Source organism: Hemitrygon akajei, chromosome 7 (genome assembly GCF_048418815.1).
Source record: "Hemitrygon akajei chromosome 7, sHemAka1.3, whole genome shotgun sequence".
NCBI classification, from domain to species: Eukaryota; Metazoa; Chordata; class Chondrichthyes; order Myliobatiformes; family Dasyatidae; genus Hemitrygon; species Hemitrygon akajei.
This window is the reverse complement of record NC_133130.1, coordinates 184816039-184842933: the sequence shown is the minus strand read 5'-3', so window position 1 is coordinate 184842933 and position 26895 is coordinate 184816039. Positions and strand designations below refer to the sequence as shown.

General features: G+C 41.9%; 1 protein-coding gene across 1 annotated transcript; it reads left to right on the top strand.

Annotated features, from left to right (window-relative positions):
* Positions 1-25153, top strand: ptges (prostaglandin E synthase). The gene is made up of 3 exons (XM_073052869.1): positions 1-212; positions 5810-5892; positions 24591-25153. The coding sequence occupies exons 1-3, from the start codon at positions 108-110 to the stop codon at positions 24838-24840; spliced, it is 438 nt and encodes a 145-aa protein (XP_072908970.1). The 5' UTR covers positions 1-107; the 3' UTR covers positions 24841-25153.
* The last annotated feature ends 1742 nt before the right edge of the window (positions 25154-26895 follow it).

Below are 26895 nucleotides of genomic sequence, written 5' to 3'. Positions count from 1 at the left end.
TTAACGAAGCGATGCTAACGGCAAGTGCGCAGGTCTAGGTTGTGGGCGTGAGCAGCTGTGGGTTCACCTCCGTGCACACTGGGTGTTGCTCAGTCTCTGGCGAAGATATGGACCGTGCTGTGTTCTCGTGGTTTTCCTTCTACGGCACCCTTCTCATCTTGAAGATGTATTCTGTGGCTGTCATCACCGGGCAATTGCGTCTCCGCCGGAAGGTGAGAATTGTGACATTAGACATGTTGGAGAGAACACCTAACTTGCCCGCCTTTCGACCAGGAGTGCTGTCTTTTTTTTAAAAAACGTAATAGGTGTCGATGTGTTTGTAGCATAATGTTATGTACTGCCGAAATAGAATAAACATTTTAAACTTCGATAAGTTTGTTTCAGTGCCTCCACCTGATTATTTTGATTTAATTGATTATTTCCATTTAATAAGTTTCGTGCACCAATATGGGTAAATGTGAGGAGACTGTCCGTACTTAGCAGGAACGAGTCGATGTGCCTCGTAGTAAAGAACCCAGGGAGATCCCCGTTTCTGGCCACACTTTCCTATGCGCTCCAATAGAGCACACAGGAAAGTGTTGCCGCACATTGGCGCCCAGAAATCTGGTAGCAAAGATGAAAATGGACTTTACTGCTGGAGACATTAGGTTTGTTGAGTCAGATATGTTCACGCTCTTAATCACGGCCCTATATGTGGGGGGAAAAGTTACAGATTTGAAAAGGGATCTCTGCCAAAGTAAACTTAGAAGTAAATGCCTATTTACTGGTTAATGAGGGCACTGACTATATATAATCACGTTTTACTGGACTTGGGGTGGGGTGGGGGGGGGGTAGGGTTGAAAGTTAGCCATGTAATTTTTAGTTTTACCCGTGTAAACTTTTGGCCACAGATCCTTTAAGTTACCCGCTTCACTCTGTCCCTGACCATAAATGGGCTTTCACCGCAGACCATTAAGTTTAATCCTTATTTGTCTCGGGACACTTTTTTAGTGGTTCCATACACGACTTAAAAAGCAACAGTGAAAAATGCAGAAGAAATTTGGACGGCAAGAAGCATTCTTTTCCTGAATCTACTTTGCCAATAAATACAATTTATGTTGATGTGTATCACAACACCAGTCATTCATTATGGCTGTTTTTGATGCTTTTATAAACCAAAAGGGGCCACAGAAGCAGAGAGCAGTTCAATTTATCATTCGCCTATTTATTCGTACCAACATCTCTGGGGAAGACAAAAACTCTCAACTGTCACACTATATACTTTGATATTACAGTGTAGACCATTAAGACATAGGAGCAGAATTAGACCACTCAGCCCATTGTGTCTGTTCTGCCATTCCATCGTCGCTGATTTAACGCATCTCCTGCCTTACCTCTGTAACCTTTAACTAATCAATAACCTATCAACCTTCGCTTTCAGTATATCAAATTTCTTGATTTCTACAGCAATCTGTTCCAATGAATTCCACAGATTCACCTGCTGTTCAGGTGTGGTATGTGTTTTTATTCATGCAGATTAGAAGAGGCACAAATAATCATGACTAGATGGTTTTCTTCTCTGCTTTGCCTCATACAATGGTACAAAGCACAGAATTCAGCCAGCGCACATTTCTTTGAAACTGCCAAGTTGTTTTTAATAGGTTTAGTGGTTGTAAGAATCTAGAATAATGGGACTGGCTCAAAGACCAGATGGAAAAGCTGCACCTTGTCAAGTTACATAATGTAGTGTTTTTAAGTATAAAGTGGTAAAGCACAATTCTTCAAAGTTAAAAAATGATGTCACATTCAGCTGAAGAATGAGACTCTGGGATAGGTTTGCCACTGAGGAGGTTTGATGAAGGGTAGGGAGCTAACAGAAGAGGTTTAAAGGGTAAGTTCCAAACTGAGGTCAGGGCAAATGAAGGAGCGGCTGTCAGTGCTAGAACTGGTGACACCAGAGTGGTCAGATATGAAGGAATGTGGTTCTTGGGAGGGTGTAGAGCTGGGTTCAATGGGAAGAGGTCAGAAAATTGAGAGGTTAAGTAAGAAGCATTTAAGGTTTGCTGTTGGAGCAAGAAATTTTTTTATTACACGTTGGAGTCTAGTAGGACTGTGCAGTAGTATATTAAATAATGCTGCTGACTTAACAAATCCAGTTGTTCCTGTGCCCTTTCACATCTCAATGAACAGTGAGCTGGACAATTATCCCTTACAGTAAATTTCCCCTCCTGTAGAAAAGTGTTAGAATCTGGGTGTTAGTTGGGGCATTGGAAGGCAGGGAGAGAAAAGAACGATGAATTTAAATGACTACTTGATGCTTGGCATAGACCCAGTTGTGGGCTGCAGGCGCTTTATGACTCTACAGGATAGGATTGTGGAAATATGGAAAAACTGAAAAATCAGACGTCACTTCTTGAGATTAAGTTAGATAAATTTCTGAAGAAGAGTAATATGGGAGACACATGGAATTAATTATGATTAACTGAAATGTTATTTAGGTTCTTAGAGTAACATTGTGTGGGTGAGCTGGAGTTTAAACTTGGATTTTCTCAAAGGGTTTTTGAGAAGATGCTGCATTCATGTGATTGCAGAAAATAAAAGATCATGGTGCGGTGGTAATGTAGGCCTGGATAGAATAAATTAATTGAATACAATAGGATGGAGATTATATTTTAGTTTAGGATAACATCAGGTGTGATCAGGTCTGCATTATCAGTCTAGGTTAGGGAAAGATGTCAGTGCAGGGAAGGTCGCTCCCTAAATTACTGGATGATTACCTGGAAAGGGTGGGCTGTTTTGTGAAGAGCGATGAACTGTCCCAGTGGTTACCAACCTGGGGTCCACTGACCCCTCGGTTAATGGTAGGGGTCCATGTCTTTAAAAAGTTGGCATCCCCGATCTAAACCTTTATTTGCTGGAGTTTTAAAGAGTAAGAAAGGATTTGGTTGAAACTGGCAAGATCCCAAAGGTTCTTCATGGTCTTTTTTTTACTTTAATGGGTTCTATTGGGTTTCTTTGTTTTGTGGTTGTCTGTAAGGAGACGTATCTCAAGATTGTATACAGTGTATATACTTTGAACTTTGATAAGGTGGATAAATGAGGATGTTTCCTTTGTGAGAAAGTTCAAAACTTGATCACTGTTTTATACATAAGGCCATTTAAACCAGCCGAGACAATGCTTTCTGAGACTGGGGATTTTTAGAACTCCTCTTCCTTCAAGGGCACTGTAAGCAAAGTTTGTGAATGTTTTTAAGGCAGAGGTCGATAGATACTCTGTAAGCAAAGGTACAAAGTTATAAGGGAAAGACAAATGCAGAATTGAGGTTGCCATCAGATTAACTATAGATAATGGAGTAGGCTTGAGAGACTGAATGGCCTAATTTGATTGGTCCAGATAGTTTTCTCTTAGATCATAGAACATTACAGTACAGGCCCTTCAGCCCATGATATTGTGCTGACCTTTTAACCTACTCCAAGATCAAGTTAACACTTTCCTCCGATATAACTATGTTTCTGCCATCCATGTGCCTATCTAAGAGTTTATTAAATGCCCCTAATGTATCTGCCTCCACCACCACCCCTGGCAGGGCATTTCATGCACCCACCACTCTCTGCTTGGGGAATTAAGATTACCTCTGACAACCACACCCCTCCCCCATGCCTTCTTCAAATCATCTTAAAATGATTATTACCTACTGTATCTGGCGCTCCTGGTGCTACGTTGCTGAGACCCATTGTAAAATGAGACACCTCTTCGTGGAGTACCCCTGCAACATCTGCCACAAGTGGGACTTCATGATGGCCAATCATTTCAATCCCCATTCCTGTTCCGACGTGTTGATCCATGCCTCCTCTGCCAAGAGGAGCCTATGCTCAGGGTGGAAGAGAAACACCTTGTATTCTGTCTATGTACCCTCCAGCCTGATGGCATGAGTATCGATTTAATCTTCCGGTGAACAAATAATTTCACCCCCCCCCCCCCCCCCATTCCTCACTTTGACTTTTCCTCCTCCTCACCTACCTGTTACTTCCCCTGGGTCCCCTCCTCCTTTCCTTTCTCCTATTGTCCACTCTCCTCTCCTATCAAATTCCTTCCTTCCCTTGGCCTTTCCCACCCACCTGGCTTTATCCACCACCTTCCAGTCAGGCTCCTTCCCCTCTCTTCCCCCCCCCACCCCCCCAACTGCTTAATTCAGGCATCTCCCTCCCCCTTCCCTCTCAGTCCTGAAGAAGGGTCTCGGCCCAAAACCTTGACTGTTTACTCTTTTCCATAGATGCTGCCTGACCTGCTGAGTTCCTCCAGCATTTTGTGTGTGGTGCTTTGGATTTCCAGCAACTGCAGATTTTCTTGAGTTTAAAAAGTATTAGCCACTTCCAGCTCAGAATACATCTCTGGCTGACCACTCAATCTAAGCCTTTTATCATCTTGTACAGCTCTATCGTCATCTCTGATCCTCCTTCACTCCAAAGATAAAAGCGCTTGCTCCTCATTAGACATGCTCCGGGCAACACTGAAATAGCATATTGGCTGAGTTTTTCAATAGTCTGCTGGCTGAGTACCTGCCTGATTGGAGTATTATTCCTTGATCTTACAGCCTGATTGAGTGATCCCGTCTGATGGATTTTTGCCCCCGTAATTTCAATAGGCAAAAATGCTGCCTCTCAAGTCACTGGCTGCAGTTGAATCTGGAACTACAGAGCAGAAAAGTGATGATGACACACACACGATGCTGGAGGAACTCAGCAGGTCAGGCAGCATCTATGGCTCAGGTGGCACGGTTAGCAGAATGCTTTAGCAGCGACCCAGGTTCAATTCCCACTGCTGCCTGCAAGGAGTTGGTACGTTCCGCCCATGACCGTGTGGGCTTCCTCCCACAGTCCAAAGATGTATCAGCTGGTAAGTTAATTGGTGATTGTAAACAGTCCCGTGATTAGGCTAGGATTAAATTAGGGGATTGCGGGGCAGCTCAGCTTGAAGGGCCAAATGGACCTACTCCATACTGTACATCAATAAATAACTAGTCAAACAGTCCAAGACCCTTCTTCAGGACTGGAAAGGAAGGGAGAGTGCCAGAGTTAAAAGGTGGGGGATAGAGGAAGGAGGATAGCTCGAAGGTGATAGTTGAAGACAAGGTCCCAGGAAGGATATGTGGCAGTGGCTGAAACATCAACAGTTTATTCATTTCCATAGATGCTGTCTGGCCTGCTGAGGTCCTCCAGCATTTTCTATGTGTTGCTGTGGATTTCCAGCGTCTGCAGACTTTCTAGTGAAAGTGATAATGAAGTGGGCTGTTGATGTAGATAGATAGATAGATACTTTATTCATCCCCATGGGGAAATTCAACTTTTTTTCCAATGTCCCATACACTTGTTGTAGCAAAACTAATTACATACAATACTTAACTCAGTAAAAAAATATGATATGCATCTAAATCACTATCTCAAAAAGCATTAATAATAGCTTTTAAAAAGTTCTTAAGTCCTGGCGGTAGAATTGTAAAGCCTAATGGCATTGGGGAGTATTGACCTCTTCATCCTGTCTGAGGAGCATTGCATCGATAGTAACCTGTCGCTGAAACTGCTTCTCTGTCTCTGGATGGTGCTATGTAGAGGATGTTCAGAGTTATCCATAATTGACCGTAGCCTACTCAGCGCCCTTGTGGATACATTACAAGCGCTTAGATCTGGGCAGTGTGGATTGTCTACAATTACAATCTCCCTACTGTGAAACAACGTGCCAGAAATCATGTTGAAACAATGATTTCTTATTTCGTTCTCAGTTTTAACCACAAAGTCACTCACCAATGTTAACCTCCACGCCTCTCCCCAGGCCTTTGCCAACCCAGAAGATGCACTGAGACATGGCGGTTTGGATTTTCATCGAACTGATCCTGATGTTGAACGGGCCCGAAGGTATGGTTTCCCAAAGCTGAATTATAGAATGCATCACAAAAGCCGCTGGGGCTGGAAAGATTAATTCTCTTTTTTTTAAATATAAGCTGGCAATGTTCATCTGGACCTGCTTTTTTCCCCCATAGTCCTACAGTTTTCTCCCTCTGTTTATTAACCCCTCTATCTTTTGAAAGCAAAGTCTAAATCTGTCTCCACTGCCATCCCAGGAATTACATTCCAGTTCACAACTCAAGGAGCAGGAAAGAAACCCCTTGTATTGCTCTTGGCTCTTATTCACATTACACGGGAAGCTTTTAGATCCAGGACAGATTGGGAGGGGAAATAACAAGTCTTTTATTTGTCCATCACATAATTCTTCATCTGTGTACTAATTAATGGAAAATTATTGTGAAGGAAGAATAGTGCAATTATTTTTCTTGTACATTCCACCTAAATGTAAAACTCGGCTAAAGTATTGTCATACTTGGCAGTAAATCTTTATTTTATCGGAATGGCTCTAGTGATAAGTCTGGAATGTACTTTCAAAATACTTTTCTGCACATACACTCAGTGGCCACTTTACTAAGTACCTCCTCTACCTAATAAAGTGGCCACTGGGTATATGTTCACAGTTTTCTGTTACTGTAGCCTATCCACTTCAAGGTTCAACGTGTTGTGTGTTCAGAGATGCTCTTCTGCGTACTGTTGCTTTCCTGTCAACTTGAACCAGCCTGGCCATTCTCCTCTAACCTCTCTCTTTAACAAGGCTTTTCATCCACAGAACTGCTTCTCACTGGATGTTTTATGTTTTGTTCTTGCATCATTCGCTGCATAACTCTAGAATGTGAAAATTCCAGGAGGTCAGTGGTTTCTGAGACATTCAAACCACCCACCTGGCACCAACAATCATTCCACGGTCAAAGTCACTTAGATCACATTTCTTCCCCATTCTGATCTTTGGTCTGAACAACAACTGAACGTCTTGACCGTGTCTGCATGTATTGACTTGCTGCCACATGATTGGTTGATTAGATATTTGCCTTAATGAGAAGGTCTTCCTGCAGGAGTACTCAATAAAGTGACCACTGAGTGTGTATTTGATTTAAAGTTACATCACACATCAATTATACACTCCAAATGTTAATTGTTAAACCTAATTTAAATGGTTTCCATCATAGTTCCCAGAGGGTATTAGTCTCCTAGAAATGAACCAAGCCAAATTTGACATTAGTGAGTGTTGGAATTAGGGAGATCAAAATAGTTAGATGATCTTCCTACTTGTCAAAGTCCAGAATAGAGGGAAACATCTTTCAACTGGCTTTAAAGTGTAGTAATTGGAATGAGACTTTCAGCCTGTTATATAAGCTGCAATAAGGGTTTTCAGCTCAAATCCCAATTGTCTGCTCTTCTGATATGTCTATCTATGGCCGCCTCTACTGTCAAGATGAAGCCATACTCAGGTTGGAGGAACAACACCTTATGTACCAGCTAGGTAGCCTCTAACCTGATGGCATGAACATTGACTTCTCTAACTTCCGCTAATGCCCCTCCTCCCCTTCTTACCCCATCCCTGATATAATTAGTTTTTCTCCCCCTCCCTTTTTTTTCTCCCTCTCTCTGCCCATCACTCTACCTGTTCTCCATCTCCCTCTGGTGCTCCCCTCCCCCTTTCCCTAGGCCTCCCATCCCATGATCCTTTCCCTTCTCTAGCTCTGTATCCCTTTTGCCAATCACTTTTCTGGCTCTCAGCTTCACCCCATCCCCTCTGGTCTTCTATCATTTTGCATTTTCCCCTCCCCCTCCTACTTTCAAATCTCTTACTATCTTTCCTTTCAGTTAGTCCTGACGAAGGGTCTCGGCCCGAAATGTCGACAGCGCTTCTCCCTATAGATGCTGCCTGGCCTGCTGCATTCCACCAGCATATTGTGTGTGTCTGCTCTTTTTCTTCCTTTTGTTTATATTTTCACAAAGTAATTATTTGATTCTCATTTAAGCAATATCCTTTTGTATACCTCAATTTGCCCCTTTGATAAAGCTGCCATAATTAACATACATTTCTGATTCATTCCCCTCCCCCATATTATTTGATTATAATTGCACATCAGAGGCAGAGGCTGGATTGTCTTAGGAGTATGTTTAGACCTTGGTGGATCACACAAGGTGACTTTGTTAAACCTTACTTCTAATTATTACCCATTACCCAATGCAAGAACACACAGTACTATGGAAGATAAAGCAACAGCTTTTTTTATTAGTAGCTCAGTACTAGGGAGAACCTTCCTTCAGCACTCTCTTGGAGTCTGCATAGGGATCTCCAATTACTTGTACAAGCATGGCTCTTTTATACACATGTAGTTGCGTACACTTGTTAAGTAATTGTGCAATTTCTTCTTTACTTGCCCAGCAACAGTAACATAAGGTACTTATAAGGTAATTGATCATTTAGCAAATCATCATTCTAAGAACCTGCTTAGCACGGACGGTTTCCATTTACTTCTGCGTTAGGACATTGTCTCATCAGGCTGTTCTTTATTTAAACCTTGGTCTAGCAATTTCGAGAACAATGTCTCATGTTCAGAAAACAGTGTATAATTAACACCACATCCTCTGGTGTGTCAGCAACATTGAAATTACTCTTTAACCCCTTTAATTTCTTCAACTTTCAAAGATTTCAAAGTGTGCGTTTTTTGACGTCTTCAGTGACACTGAAACTCTCATTGATCTAATCAGTGATGGATGGTGTCACTGACTAAAGATGGCTAGCAGGAATCACAGAGGGATCTTGATCAGCTCGGTAAGTGGGCTAAGAATGAGGGTGGAGGATGTCATTGAAACCTATCCAATATTTAAAGGCCTAGATAGAGTAAACATGGAGAGGGTGTTGGGGGGGGGAGGGTTAGTTGAGGACTAGGAGGACTTCCCTTTAGAATAGAGGCGGGGTGGAATTTCTCTAGCCGGAGGGTGGTGAATCTGTAGAATTAGCACAGATTGCGTGAAGGAGGTGGGGGAATGAGGTTGAGAGGAATAATCAATCAGCCATGTTGGAATGGTGGTGCAGAATCCATGGGCCAACTGGCCTAATTGTGTTCCTGTGTTTTATGGAATGGCAAGTTGTTGCATTTTGGGAAGACAAATGAGGGTAGGACTTTGACAACGAACAGTGAAGTCTGGGGAGTGTTGTAGAACAGAGAAACCAAGGGAATCAAGTGCATGGCTCCCTGACAGTGGTGTACCGAGTAGACAGGATGGTGTAGAAGGCTTTTGGCACTCTAGTCTTCATCAGATGGTGCATTGCATATAGGATTTGGGATGTTGTTGCATTTGTATAAGATGTTGGTAAAGCTGTACTGAGGAATATTGTGTTCAGTTTTGGTCACCATCTTGTAGATTAGATGCCATTAAGCTGGAAAAGGTGTAGAGAATATTTCTCAGCTATTGCTGGGACATGAGGGCTGACTTATGAAGGGAGACTGAACAGGCTGGGACGTACTTCATTGAAGAATAAAGGGTGATATTACAGAGGTATATAAAATAATGAGGGACAGAGAAAGGGTGAATGCACATAGTATTTTTCCCAGAATAGAACTGGCAAAGAGCATTTGGGTTTAAGGTGAGAGGGGAAATAGTTAAAATGGATCAGAGGGGAAACTTTGTGCACAGGGACCAGCATATATGGAGCAAGTTGCCAGAAGGTGTGGATAAGGTGACAGCATTTTTGATAAGTGCATAGATTAAAAAGGTCTAGAGGGATATGGGCAAAACGTGGGGAAATGAAACTAGCTTGGGTGGGCAACTTGATCAGCACAGATGTGTTACGATGGAAGGCTTTTCTTGTGCTGTATTATTTTGTGATTTGTGATGTTGTATGACTTAAACAGCAATCATCCAATACTGAGCACGTCATGTGTCTGATGCCCTACTCTTTCCCAGCTGTTGGGGTCACCATTTTGAGAGGTATGGTGCACTCACCATGAGGTCATTAATTTGAGAGTTATGGAGCAGCCCAAGCAAATATTTGCAGTTTGTAGATGACACCACTGGACCACTGGCATATTAGTATCGTTGGAATATATGTTTAGGATGAAAATGAAACCATTTAAGCAGTTGCTTTGACTTAGGTGGTGGTGAGCTTAATGTTAACCAGACAAATAAAAAATGTTTCATCACACTCCTGATTTGGACCTTATGGACAGGGAGAATAGCTTTAAGGTGCTAGCACTGAAGAAAAGCTCTCCCCAGTATTTCCAAGATGCCTTCTGTATTATCTAAACATCCATTTTTGAATTACATGATAGTCAAATGGTTCAATTCAGTATCAGGGAATGTATACAGCCTGAAACTCTTACTCTTCACAGATATCCATGAAACAAAAAAAAACCCCATAGAATGAACGATAGATACATCAAAGCCCTGAGGCCCCCTTCCCCCTTTCTCTCATTGCACAAGCAGCAGAAGTGCCCTCCCCCACCCCCCGTGCCAGCAGAAGCAACAACACCAGACCCTTTTCACCCACTTGTTGAATGCAATTGCTTCTGTTCCCAGCATTCCTCTTTCTGCACTCTTCAACATTCAGCTCTTTCTGTGGTGTTCTGCAATATATCACTTTTTCTTAAAACAATTACTTTATGTGCAAGCTATAAAGAGAATTAGTCCAAGTTTCTCACTCTAACCAGTCTCTCAAGTTTTTTTATTGGATTTTTTTTTTAGCTTAATAGTTAGTCCGTTATGTTCAACTCCAGCACTTCCCTAGTCCCGTCCAATGAAATCATTTAAGACTTATGGAGACTGTCATGTAATCCCTCCACCCATTTCTTTCAAGAGATGGGTCTCGGCCTTTTTGGTTTTCCTTGATAATTATAGCCACTTGCGTCCGGTATTTTGAAGATCTTTGCACCTTTTTCAGCATCTCTACATTCATTTTTTGCAACATGGAAGCAAGATTACACAATGCTTCAAATATGCTCTAACCAAGGTTATCAGCAAGTTAACCAGTCTCTGAGGTAGAAATTCATTCAACATTGTATGAGTTAAATGTGCAAGATAATAATTTACAAAATGTTTTAATTCCATCCTGGATGTGGAATTCCAGTTGCATTACTGAGTTATGAGCTTAGTGAAGGTGAATGACGTTTCTCAGCTTTATTCCTCTAGAGGTGAAGTGCCTTTAAGATTGAGACTTTTCTTCGTGGCAAAATGATTTATGATATTTCCGTTTACTGAGTCCACTCCTGACCCCATTTGACTCAGTTTCAAGCCATTAAAGCTGTGACTCACATTACCGAATAAATATTACTAACTCTCTCTCTATGTCTCAATGCTGAATTACAGCAGAGCAATAGGATTAGGCGATGTTGGGGAAGAACTGCTTATGGCTGCAGTTCTTTAGCTACTTTAACACAAAACTGAGATGGCAACAAACATTTGGCTATTGCGGTGAGGTCCAACAGAAATTCAAAGCCAACTTTTCTGTTGGGTAAGTGCAGGGATCTGTTGAAAAGTTCAAAGTAAATTTATTATGCAAGTTCTTATGTCACCATATACAACCCTGAGATTTGTTTTTTGCAGGCATACTCAGTAAATCCAATAATCATAATAGAATCAATGAAAGGCCATACCCAATAGAGCAGATAACCAGCGTGCAATAGACAACAAACTGCGCAAATGCAAAAGAGATTAAAAAAAGAAATAGTAACAGTGAATAAATAAGCAATAGATATAAAGAATATGAGGTGAAGAGTCCTTGAAAATGAGTCCATAGCTTACTGGAGCAGTTCAGTGATAGGCAAGAGAAGATGAGTGTAGTTACCCCTCTGTTTCAGAGCCTGATGGTTGAGGGGTATTAACTGTTCCTGAACCTGGTGGTGTGGGTCCTGAGGCTCTTGTACCACCTTCCCGATGGCAGCAGTGATAAAAGAACATGACCTGGGTCGTGGGGGTTTCCTGATGATGGATGATGATGATGATGGTTTCCTGCGACAACACTCTGTGTAAATGTGCTCAATGTTTTGGGAGAGCTTTTCCCATTTTGGACTGAGCCATATCCATTACTTTTTGTAGGATTTTCCGTTCAAGGTCATTGGTGTTTCCAAACCAGGCTGTGACACAGCTAGTCAATATACTCCCCACTGCACATCTATAGAAGTACGTCAAAGTTTTAGATATCTTGCCGAATTTTCACAAACTTCTAATGAAGTAGGCACGGATCTGTGGTGAAAAAGGCACAACAGCGCCTCTTTCACCGCAGACAGTTGAAGAAGTTTGGTATGGGCCCCCAAATCCTAAGAACTTTACAGGGGCACAATTGAGAGCACTTTTGTTTCAGCCAACATCTGTGATGTCATCAACAAACATTAAATATGGAGCTATGCTTAGCCTCACAGTCATAAGTATAAAGTGAGTAGGGCAGGGGCAGTAAGCACACATCCTTGAGATCCACCTGTGCAGATAGAGATTGTGTAGGAGACGTTGTTGTCAACCCGAACTGACTGGGATCTGCATCTGAGGAAATTGAGTATCTAATTGCACAAGGAGGTATTGAGGCCAAGGTCTTGAAGCTTATCGATTAATTTTGAGGGGATGAGAGTATTGAATGCCAAGCTATAGTCAATGAAGAGCATCCTGATGTATGCATCTTTGCTCTCCAGATGTTCCAGGGTTGAGTGAACAGCCAATGAAATGACATCTGCTGAGGACCTGTTGCTCCGGTAGGCACATTGGAGGGGATCTAAGTCACCTCTTGGGCAGGAATTTAAGTTTCATCACCAACCTCTCAAAACACTTCATCACCATGGATGTACTGTTGTTGCTACTGGATGATAGTCACTGGGGCAGGTGGCCATGTTCTTTCTAGGCATTAGTATAGGTGAAGCCTACTTGAAGCGGGTGGGTATCTCAGACTGCCAAAGCGGGAGGTTAATGATATTGGTGAACACTCCAGCCAGTTAATCAGCACAGGTTTTTAATACTTGGCCAGGTGCCCCATCTGGGCCGGATGCTTTCCGTGGGTTCAGCCTCCTGAAGGATGCTCTCGCGTCAGCTTCAGAGACTGAAATGATGGGGTCTTCGGGGGCTGTGGGGGTCCGTGATGGTTTCTCCAGGCTTTGATGGTCAAAGCGAGCATAGAGGTCATCTGGAAGCAAAGCCAATTTTTCATTAGTATAATGAAAATATAATATGTAGAAGGTAACAAAAGAAGCACAGCAGCATCGAGAGAATAGCTGAATCAGCAACAGCAATGAGCAATAGCAGGCTTTCAGTCTCTCCCTACTATGCTGTGTTATGATTAAAAGGTTACAGTGCACTGTGTTTGTATTTTACTTTTGTTTTAGGTTTATGTAAGGTATATTAAAAAAATCAGCATTGCAGACTTGTTCTGGTGTTAGATTTTCATCAGCAGTGTAATTTTGTAAGGTGCAAAAGCGATCAGCATCGCACACTTGTTCTGGTGCTACATTTTCATGATCAGCAGACGCTTTAAAAAGATAATGCTGTGCCTTTTCTTAAATTTCTGCAACCACCCTGCTGAATATTAACAACTACCTTCAACTTTCAGCTCGTCTTGATAGATCTTTGCTTGTAACACAATTAGCACACTGTTAAGCGACATGTGTTCACTCCGATGCTGATGATACATGGTTGAGATCTTCATTTTTTCACTTTCCACAGTGTGTTCCTATTTTTCATTATCTTTTGTTCATTACATTTGTGAGGTCACTTCTCATTACTGTCTGCGATGTAAAGATCTGCACATCGCCTGGGTATCTTCCCAGCATATTGTTTAATTTTCCATTTGAGAATTGTGTCAGCACTCAGAAAAAAAAATTGGATTTCAGCTGTTTTTGGATTTTGGAATTTTGGATAAGGGGTGCTCAACCTGTAGTTGTTTTTATGACACGTGACACGTTCCTCTGTTAATAAGGTTCAAGGATAATGAAAGACTGATTGCAAAGCAAATGGGGTGTTATATAGATAGAGGAAGAATTAGAAAGAAGATTGTATTGAGAACAGAAAAATGAGCCAATGAGTATTTTGAACTCTTAAAAACTTTTAGCAAGTGTATTGGCATGATTAACTTATTATTTAATTATTTATGGTTTTATATTGCTATATTTCTTCACTATTCTTGGTTGGTGCGGCTGTAACGAAACCCAATTTCCCTCAGGATCAATAAAGTATGTCTGTCTGTCTGTCTATTCCATCTGTAGGGGTAAGAGCCCACAATTCGTTGTCCCCACTCTGGATTGTAAGAATCCCAGTTGAAATTGTTTTCTCATTTTCTGGGATGGTGAAGAGTGGTCCCTGTTACTTGGGATGAAAAGGGTAGTTGGTGGGAAGTAGCTGACTGGAGGGTCGGCTATACCAAAATCTGATTTTTGTCTTTGAGTTAGCAGTGCATAATTGCTGAGAGTGTATTTCTGGCCTTTGGAATGTGGAACCGTCTATTGGGAATGCTATTCTAGAGTAGAAAGCTTGGTCTGTCCAAATTTATTTAACAGACGTGATTTTTTTTTTGGTTCTGGTTACATGGCTGTGAACTGTGATACCTTGTTTGCATGGAGACTGGAACAATTCACAGCACTTGGTACACAGTCAATCCATGGCTTGAAAATAACTTCTTTGCTTTTCCATTCACCCTTTGCAGAAATATACCCTGGTCCTTCAGCAAATAAAGTATTGCTTTACTAAAGAATTAACTGACTTGCAGCACATTTCCCGAACAGTTGAGGGAACATTCTTTTTTCCTGCCCTTTATCACTTCCGTTCCTACAAGTAATTTGCATTGTATTTTCTGGCACAATGCATTGACTGAAGTTAATAAACTATGAAGGTTTGAAATGTAAACAAGAGTGAACTGCTCTGTGATTAGTGGTATTCTGCTTGTGAAATGTGTAAATGTTGCTGGCGATATAAAGTTTGACGTGTAGAAGGTTGCCAAAGGGGACAGTGGGATATGGATCAATTGCAGATGTGAGTGGAGAAATGACAGATCAAGTTTAATCTGGTCAAGTGTGAGGTGTTCCACTGTATCCATAAGACATGGGTGTAATTAGGCCATTCGGTCTGTTGAGTCTGCTCCTATCAGTATCCCTCTCAAACTTCATTCTCCAGCCTTCTCCCTGTAAACCTTTGATAGGTTCTTGATTAGTAAGGCCATCAATCTCCACTTTAAGTATACCCAATGATTTGGCCTCCACTGCCATCTGTGGTGATGAATTCTACAGTTTCACCACCCTCTGCCTAAAGAAATTCCTCCTCTGTTCTAAAGGGATTGTTGTAATGTGAGTATTATTAAAAGTAAGTTAATACTAATCAAGAAGCTGTTGGTAGCAAGAGGCAGGATCCGGGGTTGGCGGGGTCTTTACTTCCGCTCTTTTTACTCCCAGTATGCATTGTATATAGTTCCTCCACCCATGCCGCACGAGGTACCTGGAAGCCTCTGTATTGTAAATATCATTTGCCGTCCCAGATAAAGATGCTCTTTTGGCCATCAAGTTGTCAAGTGGTCTTTTTGTAAAGTAGAAGTTACCACAGAGATAAACTTCCATCCAGCGGTTGTGCCCTCTGGTGCTAGACTCCCTCGTGATAGGAAACATCCTCTCCACATCCACTTATCTAGGCTTTTCAATATTTGATGAGTTTCAATGAGATTCCTACCCCCCACCCCCTTCTAAACTCCAGTGAGTACAGAGCCCTCAAACACTCTTTACAAGTTAACTCTTTCATTCCTGGGATCATTCTCATGAACTTCATCTGGACCCTTTGGGAGATCAAATGTATCAGTGTTAACATACGGAGGGACCTTGGGGTCGAAGTCATTGGGTCCCTGAAAATGGCCACACAAGTCAATAAGATGGTGAAGAAGGTATATGGCGTGCTTGTGTTTATTAGTTGAGACACTGAGTCAAGAGTGAGGAAGTTAAGCTGTAGCTTCATATAACACTGGTTAGGATGCACCTTCAATTCTAGTCTCCCAATTATAGGAGAACTTTTGGAAGGGCGTAGTAGAGATTCACCAAGATGCTGACTGGATTAGAGGGCATGTGGTATAAGTAGAGGTTGGACAAACCAGGGCTGTTGTTTGGAGTGGCAGAGACTGAGTGATGACCTGACAGAAGTTCCTAAAATTATGAATGGCATGGTTAAAGTATATAGCCAATATCTTTTTCCTGAAGTTGAACTATCTCAAACTAGAGGACATTTATTTAAGGTGAGGGACGGGAAGTTCAAAGTGGATGCATGGGGCAAGTGTTTTTTTTTAGAGATGGCTATCTGGGATGCACTGCTAGGGTGCTGACGAAGGCACATATGATAGAGGTGTTCAAGAGGATCTTGGGCACATGCCTAAGACCATAAGATATAGGAGCTGAATTAGGTCATTTGGTCCATGAAGTCTGCTCACTGTTTCATCACGGCTGATCCATTTTCCCTCTCGGCCCCAGACTCCTGCCTTCTCCCCATATCCTTTCATGCCCTGACTAATCAAGAATCTATCAACCTCTGCCTTTTATATACCCTATGATTTGGCCTCCAGAGCTGCCACAGCAATGAATTCCACAGACTCACCACTCTCTGGCTAAAGAAATTTGTTGTCTAAAAGGTCGCCCCTCTATTTTGAGGCTGAGCTCTCTGGTCTTAGACTCGCCCACCATAGGAAACATCCTCTCCATACCTACTCTATCGAGGCCTTTGAACATTCGATAGGATTCAATGAGGTCACCCCTCATTCTTCTGAATTCCAGTGAATACAGGCCCAGAGCCATCAAACGCTCTTCATATGACAAGCCTTTCAATCTGGAATGACTTTTGTGAACGTCCTTTGAACCCCTTCCAATGTCAGCACAAGAAAGGTGCTCATAACCCCCCAAGTGAGACCTCACCAGTGCTTTATAACACCACAACATTACAGACTTTTGTTTTCCTTGCATATGCAGAGAATTGAGGGATATAGACCATAAGCAGACTACAGGGGTGAGTGTCATTAACTTGGTTTGGCACAACATTGCAGGCTAAGCAATCTGTTCTGTGACCTATGTCCTAGTTGGGGACACAAGACAGCAGAAGCTGGAATCTGATGCAACAATCTGCTGGATGAACTTGGTGTGTTAAGCAGCATCTGTCTACAATCCTTTGTCAGAGGGTCATGCTGCTTACCTCTTTTTAGAAACATAGAAAATAGGTGCAGGAATAGGCTATTCGGCCCTTCGAGCCTGCACCGCCATTCAGTATGATCATGGCTGATCATCCAACTCAGAACCCTGTACCTGCTTTCTCTCCATACCCCCTGATCCCTTTAGCCACAAGGGCCATATCTAACGTTTTCCTCTTGTTGATGCTCTGGTGAAAGCTGAGAGGGTGGGAACAGGAAATTATTTGCAAATTTACATTAGCTTTCTGAACCTTTAAACTCCCAAAGCTTCTGAAAATAAAACTGTTTTGACAAATTGTAACTTTGGCAACAGTGGATAGGGAGCTTTTGGAAGAAGAGGAGGAAGAGTTGGAGAAGGACCCTTGGCTTCCACAAGCCTGTTTTGTTGACCTCCGCTTTCCTGTTCTAACTCTTGACAAAATATGACAAAACTCTTGTCATATGCTTTTGTGATATCATTCTGGAGGAACGTTGTCTCATTTTTTAATTGCATTGCATTTGTGGTTTCTAAATGACAATAAACTGAATCTGAATATCTATCCCAAGTATACTTGTCTCCTCACAGCTCTCTGAGGTAAAGAATTCCATAAACTCTCCACTCCAGAAAAAATTCTTTTCATCTCTGCCATTGGGCAACCGTTAACTCTTTGAGTTTGCTCCCCAGTTCAAGGTTCTCACCTGCAGGCATCAATCCCGACAGAATTCCCCATGGAATTCTGTATAAACTGAAGTGTACAGGCCACAACTAAGAACTTTAGGAGTGTTGATTACAAGGGGAAAAGAAAAGTTTTGGCAACAGGAAGATCTCACCGAGCATGGATGAGGCAGTCCAATATGGAGAGGTGTGAGGGAACGTAGTTGAGAGCAAATGTTATCAAGAAATAGACAATGAAAAGCAGGATTGTAGGAAGTGAATGAATGCCAGTCCCTGAGTGGCTGGCTGATAGATAAGGCATGTACACTGAAGGGCTGCCTGGTAGTGGAGAGATTAGTGTAATGCTTTACAGCACCAGAGATGGGCGTTCAATTCCCACTGCTGTTTGTATGTTCACCCCCGTGACTGCCCAAGTTTTCCCCCACGGGCTCCAGTTTCTTCCCAAATTCCAAAGATGTCTAGGTTAGTGAGTTGTAGGCATGCTTTGTTGGCACTGGAAGATTGGTGACTCTTGTGGGCTGACACCCAGCACATCCTTGGTCTGTGATGGTCGTTGATATAAATGATGTATTTTACTGTATGTTTCAGTGTACATGGACAAATAAAGCTAATCTTAAAAAAAAGGGAATCTTCATCATAAATGGACTTATACTTGTTTAGTGGACTCTGCATTGAATACAGGAGCACCATTGTCATAATGGGTATAAGTAAAAGTTAACAGGACCATAGCTTGAGGTTTCATATACAATTTAGCTCATCTTACTGCTGGAAGAATGGTGAAAGCATTACAGAGGTTGTGGAATGAATTTAGGAGGATGTTACCTGGGCAGGAACTATGAAATATTGCCTCCAGGGCTGGTAAAAAAAATTGTTGTCACATACCATATAGGATTACCACTTAATTATTTAAACCCCATCTGTAATAAAAGGATACATTATGATATCATTACTGTCAAGTGAAGCAGCAAGTGATTTTTTTTTACAACCCTGGAGAAGTGAAATGTTTTCATAGGAAGCATCTTGGCACCAGGTAGATGCTGTGAGAACAAGTGATGTTGAATGATGGATTTTGAATTCCTTGTTGATCTGGGTCAGGGTGTTTGGATAGTAAACAGTTGGGACAGAGGCATTGGCTTCATTCTGCTAATACTTTTTTTCTGTCATTTGTTCGTGAGCATTGGATATTCAGTAATATCCAGTAATAATACCAATAATAATGGTAAATATGGTATGTAGATTAGTGCCTTCATGAACATCCATTGTTCTCAATGATGAACCTGGTCAAGTTGAATTATAGGAGTAGATTTATTGAGGAAAGCAATACTTCATACATAGCTCTCAAAACAACCAATACAAGCTGGATGGAAAATACTTGACATCATTCATGCAGCAGCAAAAGTGTCACTGGGAGTAAAGTATGTTTATTTTCCTTTCCTCGATCTATTGTGAATATGCTCCAAATCTTATAACTTCACATTCGCATTTTTTGTGTTGTATTTGAGGTATAGCAACAATACTATTAAGAATGACAATTTTGAAATTGCCATTTAAAAAGATTGTTAATTTTTGAGGAGGCTTTCTAAACTGCTTCATTTATTTCAAACTGCCTCAGTTATTTTTTTAATTCATATTAAATCAGTGATTATAAGTCAATTAGCAACAGGACTTTCATTAACGTCCATAATTATTGCTACTAATTTACTAATCGGTGATAATATCTGCTGAAAATTACCATAGCACACGAGAATTTTTTAGAAGATGATTGCCAATTAAGACACACACTTATTTTAAACAGAAAGTTCATCACCCCTTTCTTAGGCTGTGGTGGTTTCAGTTTCAATGTGGTATACAAAACTGATGCTTCAATGAGAATCTATTACCCTTGGTAAGTAGGGGTATCGATTTGCTCAATGATAGGATTAAAGAGTTCAGAAGCAATTTGACTCAGCAGGTGGGAAAGTTTGTTATTGCTGCACGATGAGGTTTAAACTAGAGTTGCGGGGGTGGGGGGGACCAAAGTGCTAGAACAGTTAGTGGAGAAGTTGAGGAGGCAGATGTTGGTAAGACCTCAGACAATGTCAGGAATCAAAAGGTTGAGCATGGTGTGGCTAGTGTCCTGTGCTGTGTGCGCAGGAAGTATCGTGGTAAAGAAGTATTTCAATGCAAGTGATATTGTAGCCATTAGTGAGTTGCAGGAGGGACAGGACTGGCAGCTCAGTACCCCAGGGTTCTGTTGTTTTAGACATGACAGAGCAGGAGGGATTAAAGGAGGAGAGGTGGCATTATTAGGAAAAATGTCACAGTAGTGCTCTGTTACGACAGACTGAAGAACTTGACTTGTGAGGTGAAATGGTTGGAACTGAGAAATAAGAAAGGTATGAACATGTTAATCGGGCTATATTACAGACCATCCAACAGTCCTAGGGATTTAGAGGGACAAATTTGTAAAGAGATCACAGACTGTTGCAAGAAATATGAAGTTGTTATAGTAGGCGATTTTAACTTTCCACATATTGACTGGGAATCCCATGCTGCTAAAGGACAAGGTGGGATAGAGTTTGTCAAATATGTTCTAGAAAGTTTCCTTCATTAGTTTATCGAAGTCACAATGGAAGTGTGTGCGATACTGGATTTGCGTTTAGGAAATGAGACCGAGCAGGTGACTGAAGCTTGTAATGGAACACTTTGCGTCCAGTGACCACAATGCCATTAGTTTCGAGTAAATATTCAAAAAGACAGGTTTGCCCGTGGGTTGAGGTTCTAAATTGGAGGCCAATTTTGATGGTATCAGAAATGATCTGGCAAGTGTGGATTGGGACAGGCTGTTTACTGGCAAAGGTGTACTTGGAAAATGGGAGGCCTTAAAAAAACAAAATTTTGAACAAAAGCTTGTATGCGTCTGTCAAGTCAAGTCGCTTTTTATTGTCATTTTGACCATAAACTGCTGATACAGTACACAGTAAAAATGAAACAATGTTCCTCCAGGACCCTGGTGCTACATGAAATAACACAAAACTACACTAGACTATGTGAGACAACTCAAGGCTACACTAGACTATGAAAAACAACATAAAAACTGCACTAGACTACAGACCTACACAGGACTACATAAAGTGCTCAAAATAGTGCAGGGCAGTACAATAATTAATTAATAAATAAATAATAAACAAGACAATAGGCACAGTAGAGGACAAATTTCAATGTAATAAATGATGTAGATGACAGTCTAGACTCTGTGTATTGAGGAGTCTGATAGCTTGGGGGAAGAAACTGTTGCACAGTCTGGCTGTGAGAGCCTGAATGCTTCGGTACCTTTTCCCAGATGGCAGGAGGGAGAAGAGTTTGTATGAGGGTGCGTGGGGTCCTTCATAATGCTGTTAGCTTTGCAGGGGCAGTGTGTAGTGTAAATGTCTGTAATAGCAGGAAGAGAGACCCCGATGATCTTCTCACCTGACCTCACTATCCACTGCAGGGTCTTGCGATCCAAGATGGTGCAATTTCCAAACCAGGCAGTGATGCAGCTGCACAGGATGCTCTCAATACATCCTCTGAAGAATGTTGTGAGGATGGGGGGTGGGAGATGGATTTTTCTCAGCCTTTGCTGAAAGTAGAGTTGCTGCTGGACTTTCTTGGCTATGAAGCTGGTGTTGAGGGACCGGTGAGATTCTCCGCCAGGTGAACACCAAGAAATTTGGTGCTCGTAACGATCTCAATGGAGGAGCCTTCGATGTTCAGTGGTGAGTGGTCGCTCTGTGCCCTCTTGAAGTCAACAACCAGCTCTTTTGTTTTGTTCACATTCAGAGACAGGTTGTTGGCTTTGCATCAGTCCCATTAACCGCTGCACCTCCTCTCTGTAAGCTGACTCGTCGTTCTTGCTGATGAGACCCACCACGGTCATGTCATCAGCAAACTTGATGTGATTTGAGCTGTGTATTGCTGCACGGTCGTGGGTCAGCAGAGTGAACAGCAGTGAACTGAGCACACAGCCCTGGGGGGCCCCCGTGCTCAGAGTGATGGTGTTGGAGATGCTGTTCCCGATCCGGACTGACTGAGGTCTCCCAGTCAGGAAGTCTAGGATCCAGTTGCAGAGGGGGGTGTTCAGGCCCAGTAGGCTCAGCTTTCCAATCAGATGCTGAGGAATGATTGTGTTGAATGCTGAACTGAAGTCTATGAACAGCATTCGAATGTATGTGTCTTTTTTGTCCAGGTGCGTGAGGGTCAGGTGGAGGTCAGAATAAAAGGTAAAGATAATAAGTGTAGGGAAGACATTAATTTGGGAGTGGTTGGAGTTGGTTGTCACATACCCAGAAATCAAATACTTTTCTTAACTATGGGTGTGACCGATACAATTTAGATGCTGCCAAATGAATACTGTATCTTCCTGCCTTGTTAAACATGAAGGAAACTCAGGTCGTAGAAGTAATCATTAATCAAATGGAATGTCTGTACTGGGCATTCAGACATGTTCAGCTTTTGTCAGGCCACATTATGCATCTAAATAGCTTTACGCTGTAGGGTTAATTTGTTCTTTTAGCCAGGCGCTTGCTTAGAGATCTTGGATAACAATCCAGGCCACTTCCCTCTAGGCATGAATGTGTGGATATTGTAACAAGGACAGATGACAGAAAATGGGAATTAGGGAAGTAATGGGAAATTGGAATGTGTGGACCAGAGGTTTCCCAACATTTTGACTGGAAGCCATTCTTGTTATCACATGGTAGTGCATTCTGCGACTGTCTGATAACCAGGCCTCGTCAGGGTATCAGAGGTGGAGAGGGTCAGCAACTTAAATTCTTCAGTATTATCATTCCAGAGGACCTGTCCTGGGTCCAGTCCATAAGTTAAACTACAAAGAAAGCACAGCAGCATCTCTACTTCCATAGAAGATTCAACATGACATCTAAAACTTTGACAAACTTGTATAAATTTGTGGTGGAGAGTCTATTGACTGGTTGTGATGCCTTTGAATGGAAAATCCTACAGAAAGTAGTGCATATAGCCCAGTCCATCACTGGTCAAGCTCTCCCCACCATCGAGCACATCTACACAGAGTATTGTCACAGGAAAGCAGTATCCGTCATCGGGGACGCCCAATACCTACTTCATGCTCTCATCTCACTACTGCAATCAGGAAGAAGGTACAGGAGCCTTAGGTCCTACACCACCAGGTTCAGGAACAGTTATTTCTCCTCAACCAACAGACTCTTGAATCAGAGGGGATAACTTCATATAACTTCACTCACCCCAACACTGAATTTTTTTCCATAATCCATGTACTTACTTTCAAGGACTCTTCACCTCGTATTCTTGATATTTATTTATTTATCTATCTATCTGTTTGTTTGTTTATTATTTCTCTCTTTTCTTTTGTGTTTGCACAGTTTGTTGAATTTTACACACTGATGCGGTTTTCCATTGATTCTATTATGGTTATCGGATTTACTAAGTACGCCTGCAAGAAAGTGAATCTCAGTTGTACATGGTGATAATAGACTTATTTTGAACTTTGATGCCTTCAGAACTGCTGAAAGGAATTGGGGATTCCAGAGGTCTGGTGGAAATCCCATGCCTGGGACAACCAGTGTGTTAAAAATACTTGTATTTATTATTTTTTTCGTGAACTTTCAAGCTAAATAACCTCTTGTAGCTACCGAGATAGGATTGTGAAGAAGGCATGCATGCCTTTTTTAGTTAAGGAACCAAGTTCAAGAGTCAGGATGTTGTCTGAACTAGGCAGCATGTGCTCTAAGGAGAGGTTGGACAAACTTGGATGTTTTCTCTGGAGTGACAGAAGCTGAGGGGATATCTGATGGAGATTTATAAGATTAACCGAAGCATAAATAGACAGAATATCTTTTTTTCCATGTTTGAAATGTTTAATACCACAGGGCATGTATTTAAGATGGGGGGGGTACATTCAAATGTGTGGGGCTAGTTTTTTTTAATAAAAATTGTGGGTGCTTTAGGGTAGTGGGGTAGAGATAGATCCCTATCAAAGGAGGTGTAAGGTGCTCTTCCCTTCCGCTAGCCTGCAGGTCACCCTTGGGCAAGGTGTAGCACCTGCTTAGCCCCCCGATCAGGGTCTTGTGAAGCCAAGGGAGCAGAAGGTGGATGGTTGTATGGTGCATATCACAAGTCCTGGTTATGCGACCACTGACGCCAGGCAGACAATCTCTGAAGAGTATCGATAATACCTGGGGTCACCTATCTTGTAAAGACACTGCCCAGAGAGGCAGTGGCAAGTCACTTCTGTAGAAAAAGTTGCCAAGAACAGTCATGGTCCTGGAAAGACCACGGTTGCTTACATCATACAACCCAGCACATAATGAACGGATGGGTGGGAGCTTTGACTGCACTTTATGGGATGGTGGAAGCATTACGATACAGGTGCTCAAGAGACTTTTCTGCACATGAATGTGCAGGAAATGGAAGGATATAGACATTGTGTCAGCAGCAGGGATTTTATTTACTTGGGCATTTGATTGCTAAGATAATTAGCTCTGCACATTGTGGGCTGAAGGGTCTGTTCCTGAACCATACTGTTCGATGTTTGATTATTAAAGCCTCACAGACCCTGTAAGATTTGTAGGAACCCTCACCACTGAGCTCCCATAGCAATGGGTTTCATGTACTCCGTTGCTGGGAATTTCTGGTCAATAAGAGATGTAAAGGGCAAAACTTCCAGCACATGCTCTCCTAGAAAATGAGGGAATTGGTTTCAAATCTGAAAATGTTGAATAAACCTTGTTTCTGGATTGATTTTACCTGACTCTGTTCATTGTCTAATAATGAAAGGCCTCAGAGTATGAAATATCCCAAAAACAGAAAAATTCTAAAGGTAATTTTTTTTTAATGAAGCCAGCCATTTTCTGGTGCATTGAATGAATAGCAATTAATTTTATTTTCCTTCTCCAACAGAACGCATCGCAATGATATGGAAAACATCTTCCCTTTCTTGTTCCTTGGTGCTGTCTACTCGCTGATGGAGCCCAACCTCTATGTTGCCCACATCCATTTTCTGATCTTCTTCATGGCTCGTGTGGTCCATAGCATTGCCTACCTGTGTGCTTTGAAAGCTCCAACCCGTTCACTAGCTTATACCATTGGACAGATTCCCTGCGTATCCATTGCTCTGCAGATCCTTGTCAACATCGTGGCACATTGGTAGACCCAGCCTAAAGACATTGCAGCCCATTGGTAAACCCAGCCTAAAGACATTGCAGGCCATTGGTTGACCCAACCTGAAGACAGTACCATTGGGCATATTATTGCTAGAGATCGATTGGAACCAAGACTGGAAAAACATATGATTATGATGCTGCTTGCACTTTATAGACTTGGGAGCAGTTATGCTGCAAAGTTTTGCTTCAGTATATATGCAAAGATGTTAAAATGAAGTACTGCTTTACTTGACCATGTTTATCTGCGAGATTGCCAACAACTGCTACAAAAGTAAAATATTTACCTGTATCATTTGCAAACTATTTAAAGTTTGTTTTCTTCCAATAAGTAATTGATTGGTGGCCATCCATTCGAACCTGTGCATAACGTCCAAGTTGCAGGTGGAATGATGCCAGCATACCCTCCTGACACATTGCTCTCTGGACTGAGAGGGGTACTTTTCCTCAAGGTTGAATAGTGTTTATCTTGTGTCTCAGTGCAGCAGGGGTGGGACGTATGAAACAAAGGCAGGAAACGCAGGCTGCAAGTGTCTGCAAATCAGGCAGCAGCATTGCGGGGGTAACAATTACTTTGATAGGGGGAGAAAGAGAGAAATGCACAGAGTCCTTATCCTGATGGTGCAGACGTGGGCTTGAATGGAAGAAAATAAGAACTGTGAGCTCCCGAAGTGCTACGGTCACCAATCTGATCTACTAACTTCCAGTTGAGAAAAGTTACGGCTAATAATAATTCTTCGTCTGTAGGTTTTCTGTTGAAATTCTGTTCTTTACTTATTTCTCCATTTCCATACCACATTAGTGAGGTAATTTTAATTTTGATATTAAAGTGTGGAACATTATCCTTTGGGACTTAGCTGAAATGTCCAGCAACAGATGTTTATTCTATTGTTATTAGATTTTTCTGTTGTTAGATGTTGCACAATATCCTCCAACATTCTGGCTTGCATGGTGGTGCGGAGGGGTTCAATGCTTCTGCTGGAGCAAGTGCGGGGAAGAGGAGGGGGAAGGTTGTTGTTTTACCTGCTGCTTGTGCGTGGGAGGGTGGGGGAGCTTTGGAGTTCTAACATTTTCTGCCATTCTTTGGGGGGTTTTTTCTGTTTCATGGATGTCTGCGAAGAGTAAGGAGTTCAGGTTCTGTATGCTATACATTCTGTGAATTGTACCATTACTGATATGAGGGTAACTGGCCTACACATTCCTTTGTGGCACCCAGACTGCTGCAGGAACCCAACAGTCAGGCAGCATCTATCGAGAGGAATCAACAGTCGATTTTTCGGACCAGACCAGTTCTGATGAAGGGTCACAGCCCAAAACGTTGGCTGTTAATTCCCCTTCATAACTGCTGTATGATCTGCTGAGCTCCTCCAGTACTTTGTGCGTTGCTCTGTATTTCCTGCATTTGAAAAATCTCTTGTGTCTATACATTCCTTTCTTCCGCCCCCCCCCCCCCCCCCTTCTGTTTTAAATAATAGATTACATTTATGACGTCTTGGTCTAGCTCTGCTCCGGTGACTAGAGAGGTTTGAAAGATGACCACTTGTCTTAGTGTTTTGCGATATTGATTATCAGGCTAAGGGGACCCATCAATCATTAACTCCATTAATTACCTTAATTAATATCACCAACATATTTCGTAAAATAAGTTAACTTAGCAGCATCAGTGCAATGTAATACATGATAATATAGGGAAAAATAATAAATAAATCAATCAATTACATTAAGTTTATATGTATGTTAAATAGTTAAATTAAAAATAGTGCAAAAACAGCAAAAAAAGTGAGGCAGTGCCTCACTTCATGTGTTCAATGCGCATTTAGAAACCAGATAGCAGAGGGGAAGAAGCTGTTTCTGAGTGTGTGCCATCAGGTTACTGTACCTCTTTCCTGATGGTAAAGGGAAGAGGCCATGTCCTGGGTGGTTATGATCCTTAATAATGGACTCTGCCTTTGTGAGGCACTGCTCCTTGTATTATTTTCCACATTAATACCGATATCCTTATGTTCCTCTCTATCTCTAGACAATTAGTTTTGTAACAATTCTGG

Bases quoted from the DNA above. Each gene is read 5' to 3' on its own strand.
- ptges (XM_073052869.1), top strand. From the start codon at position 108: ATGGACCGTGCTGTGTTCTCGTGGTTTTCCTTCTACGGCACCCTTCTC. The intron at 213-5,809 runs GTGAGAATTGTG...GCCTCTCCCCAG, and splicing joins AATTGCGTCTCCGCCGGAAG to GCCTTTGCCAACCCAGAAGA. The intron at 5,893-24,590 runs GTATGGTTTCCC...CTTCTCCAACAG, and splicing joins GATGTTGAACGGGCCCGAAG to AACGCATCGCAATGATATGG.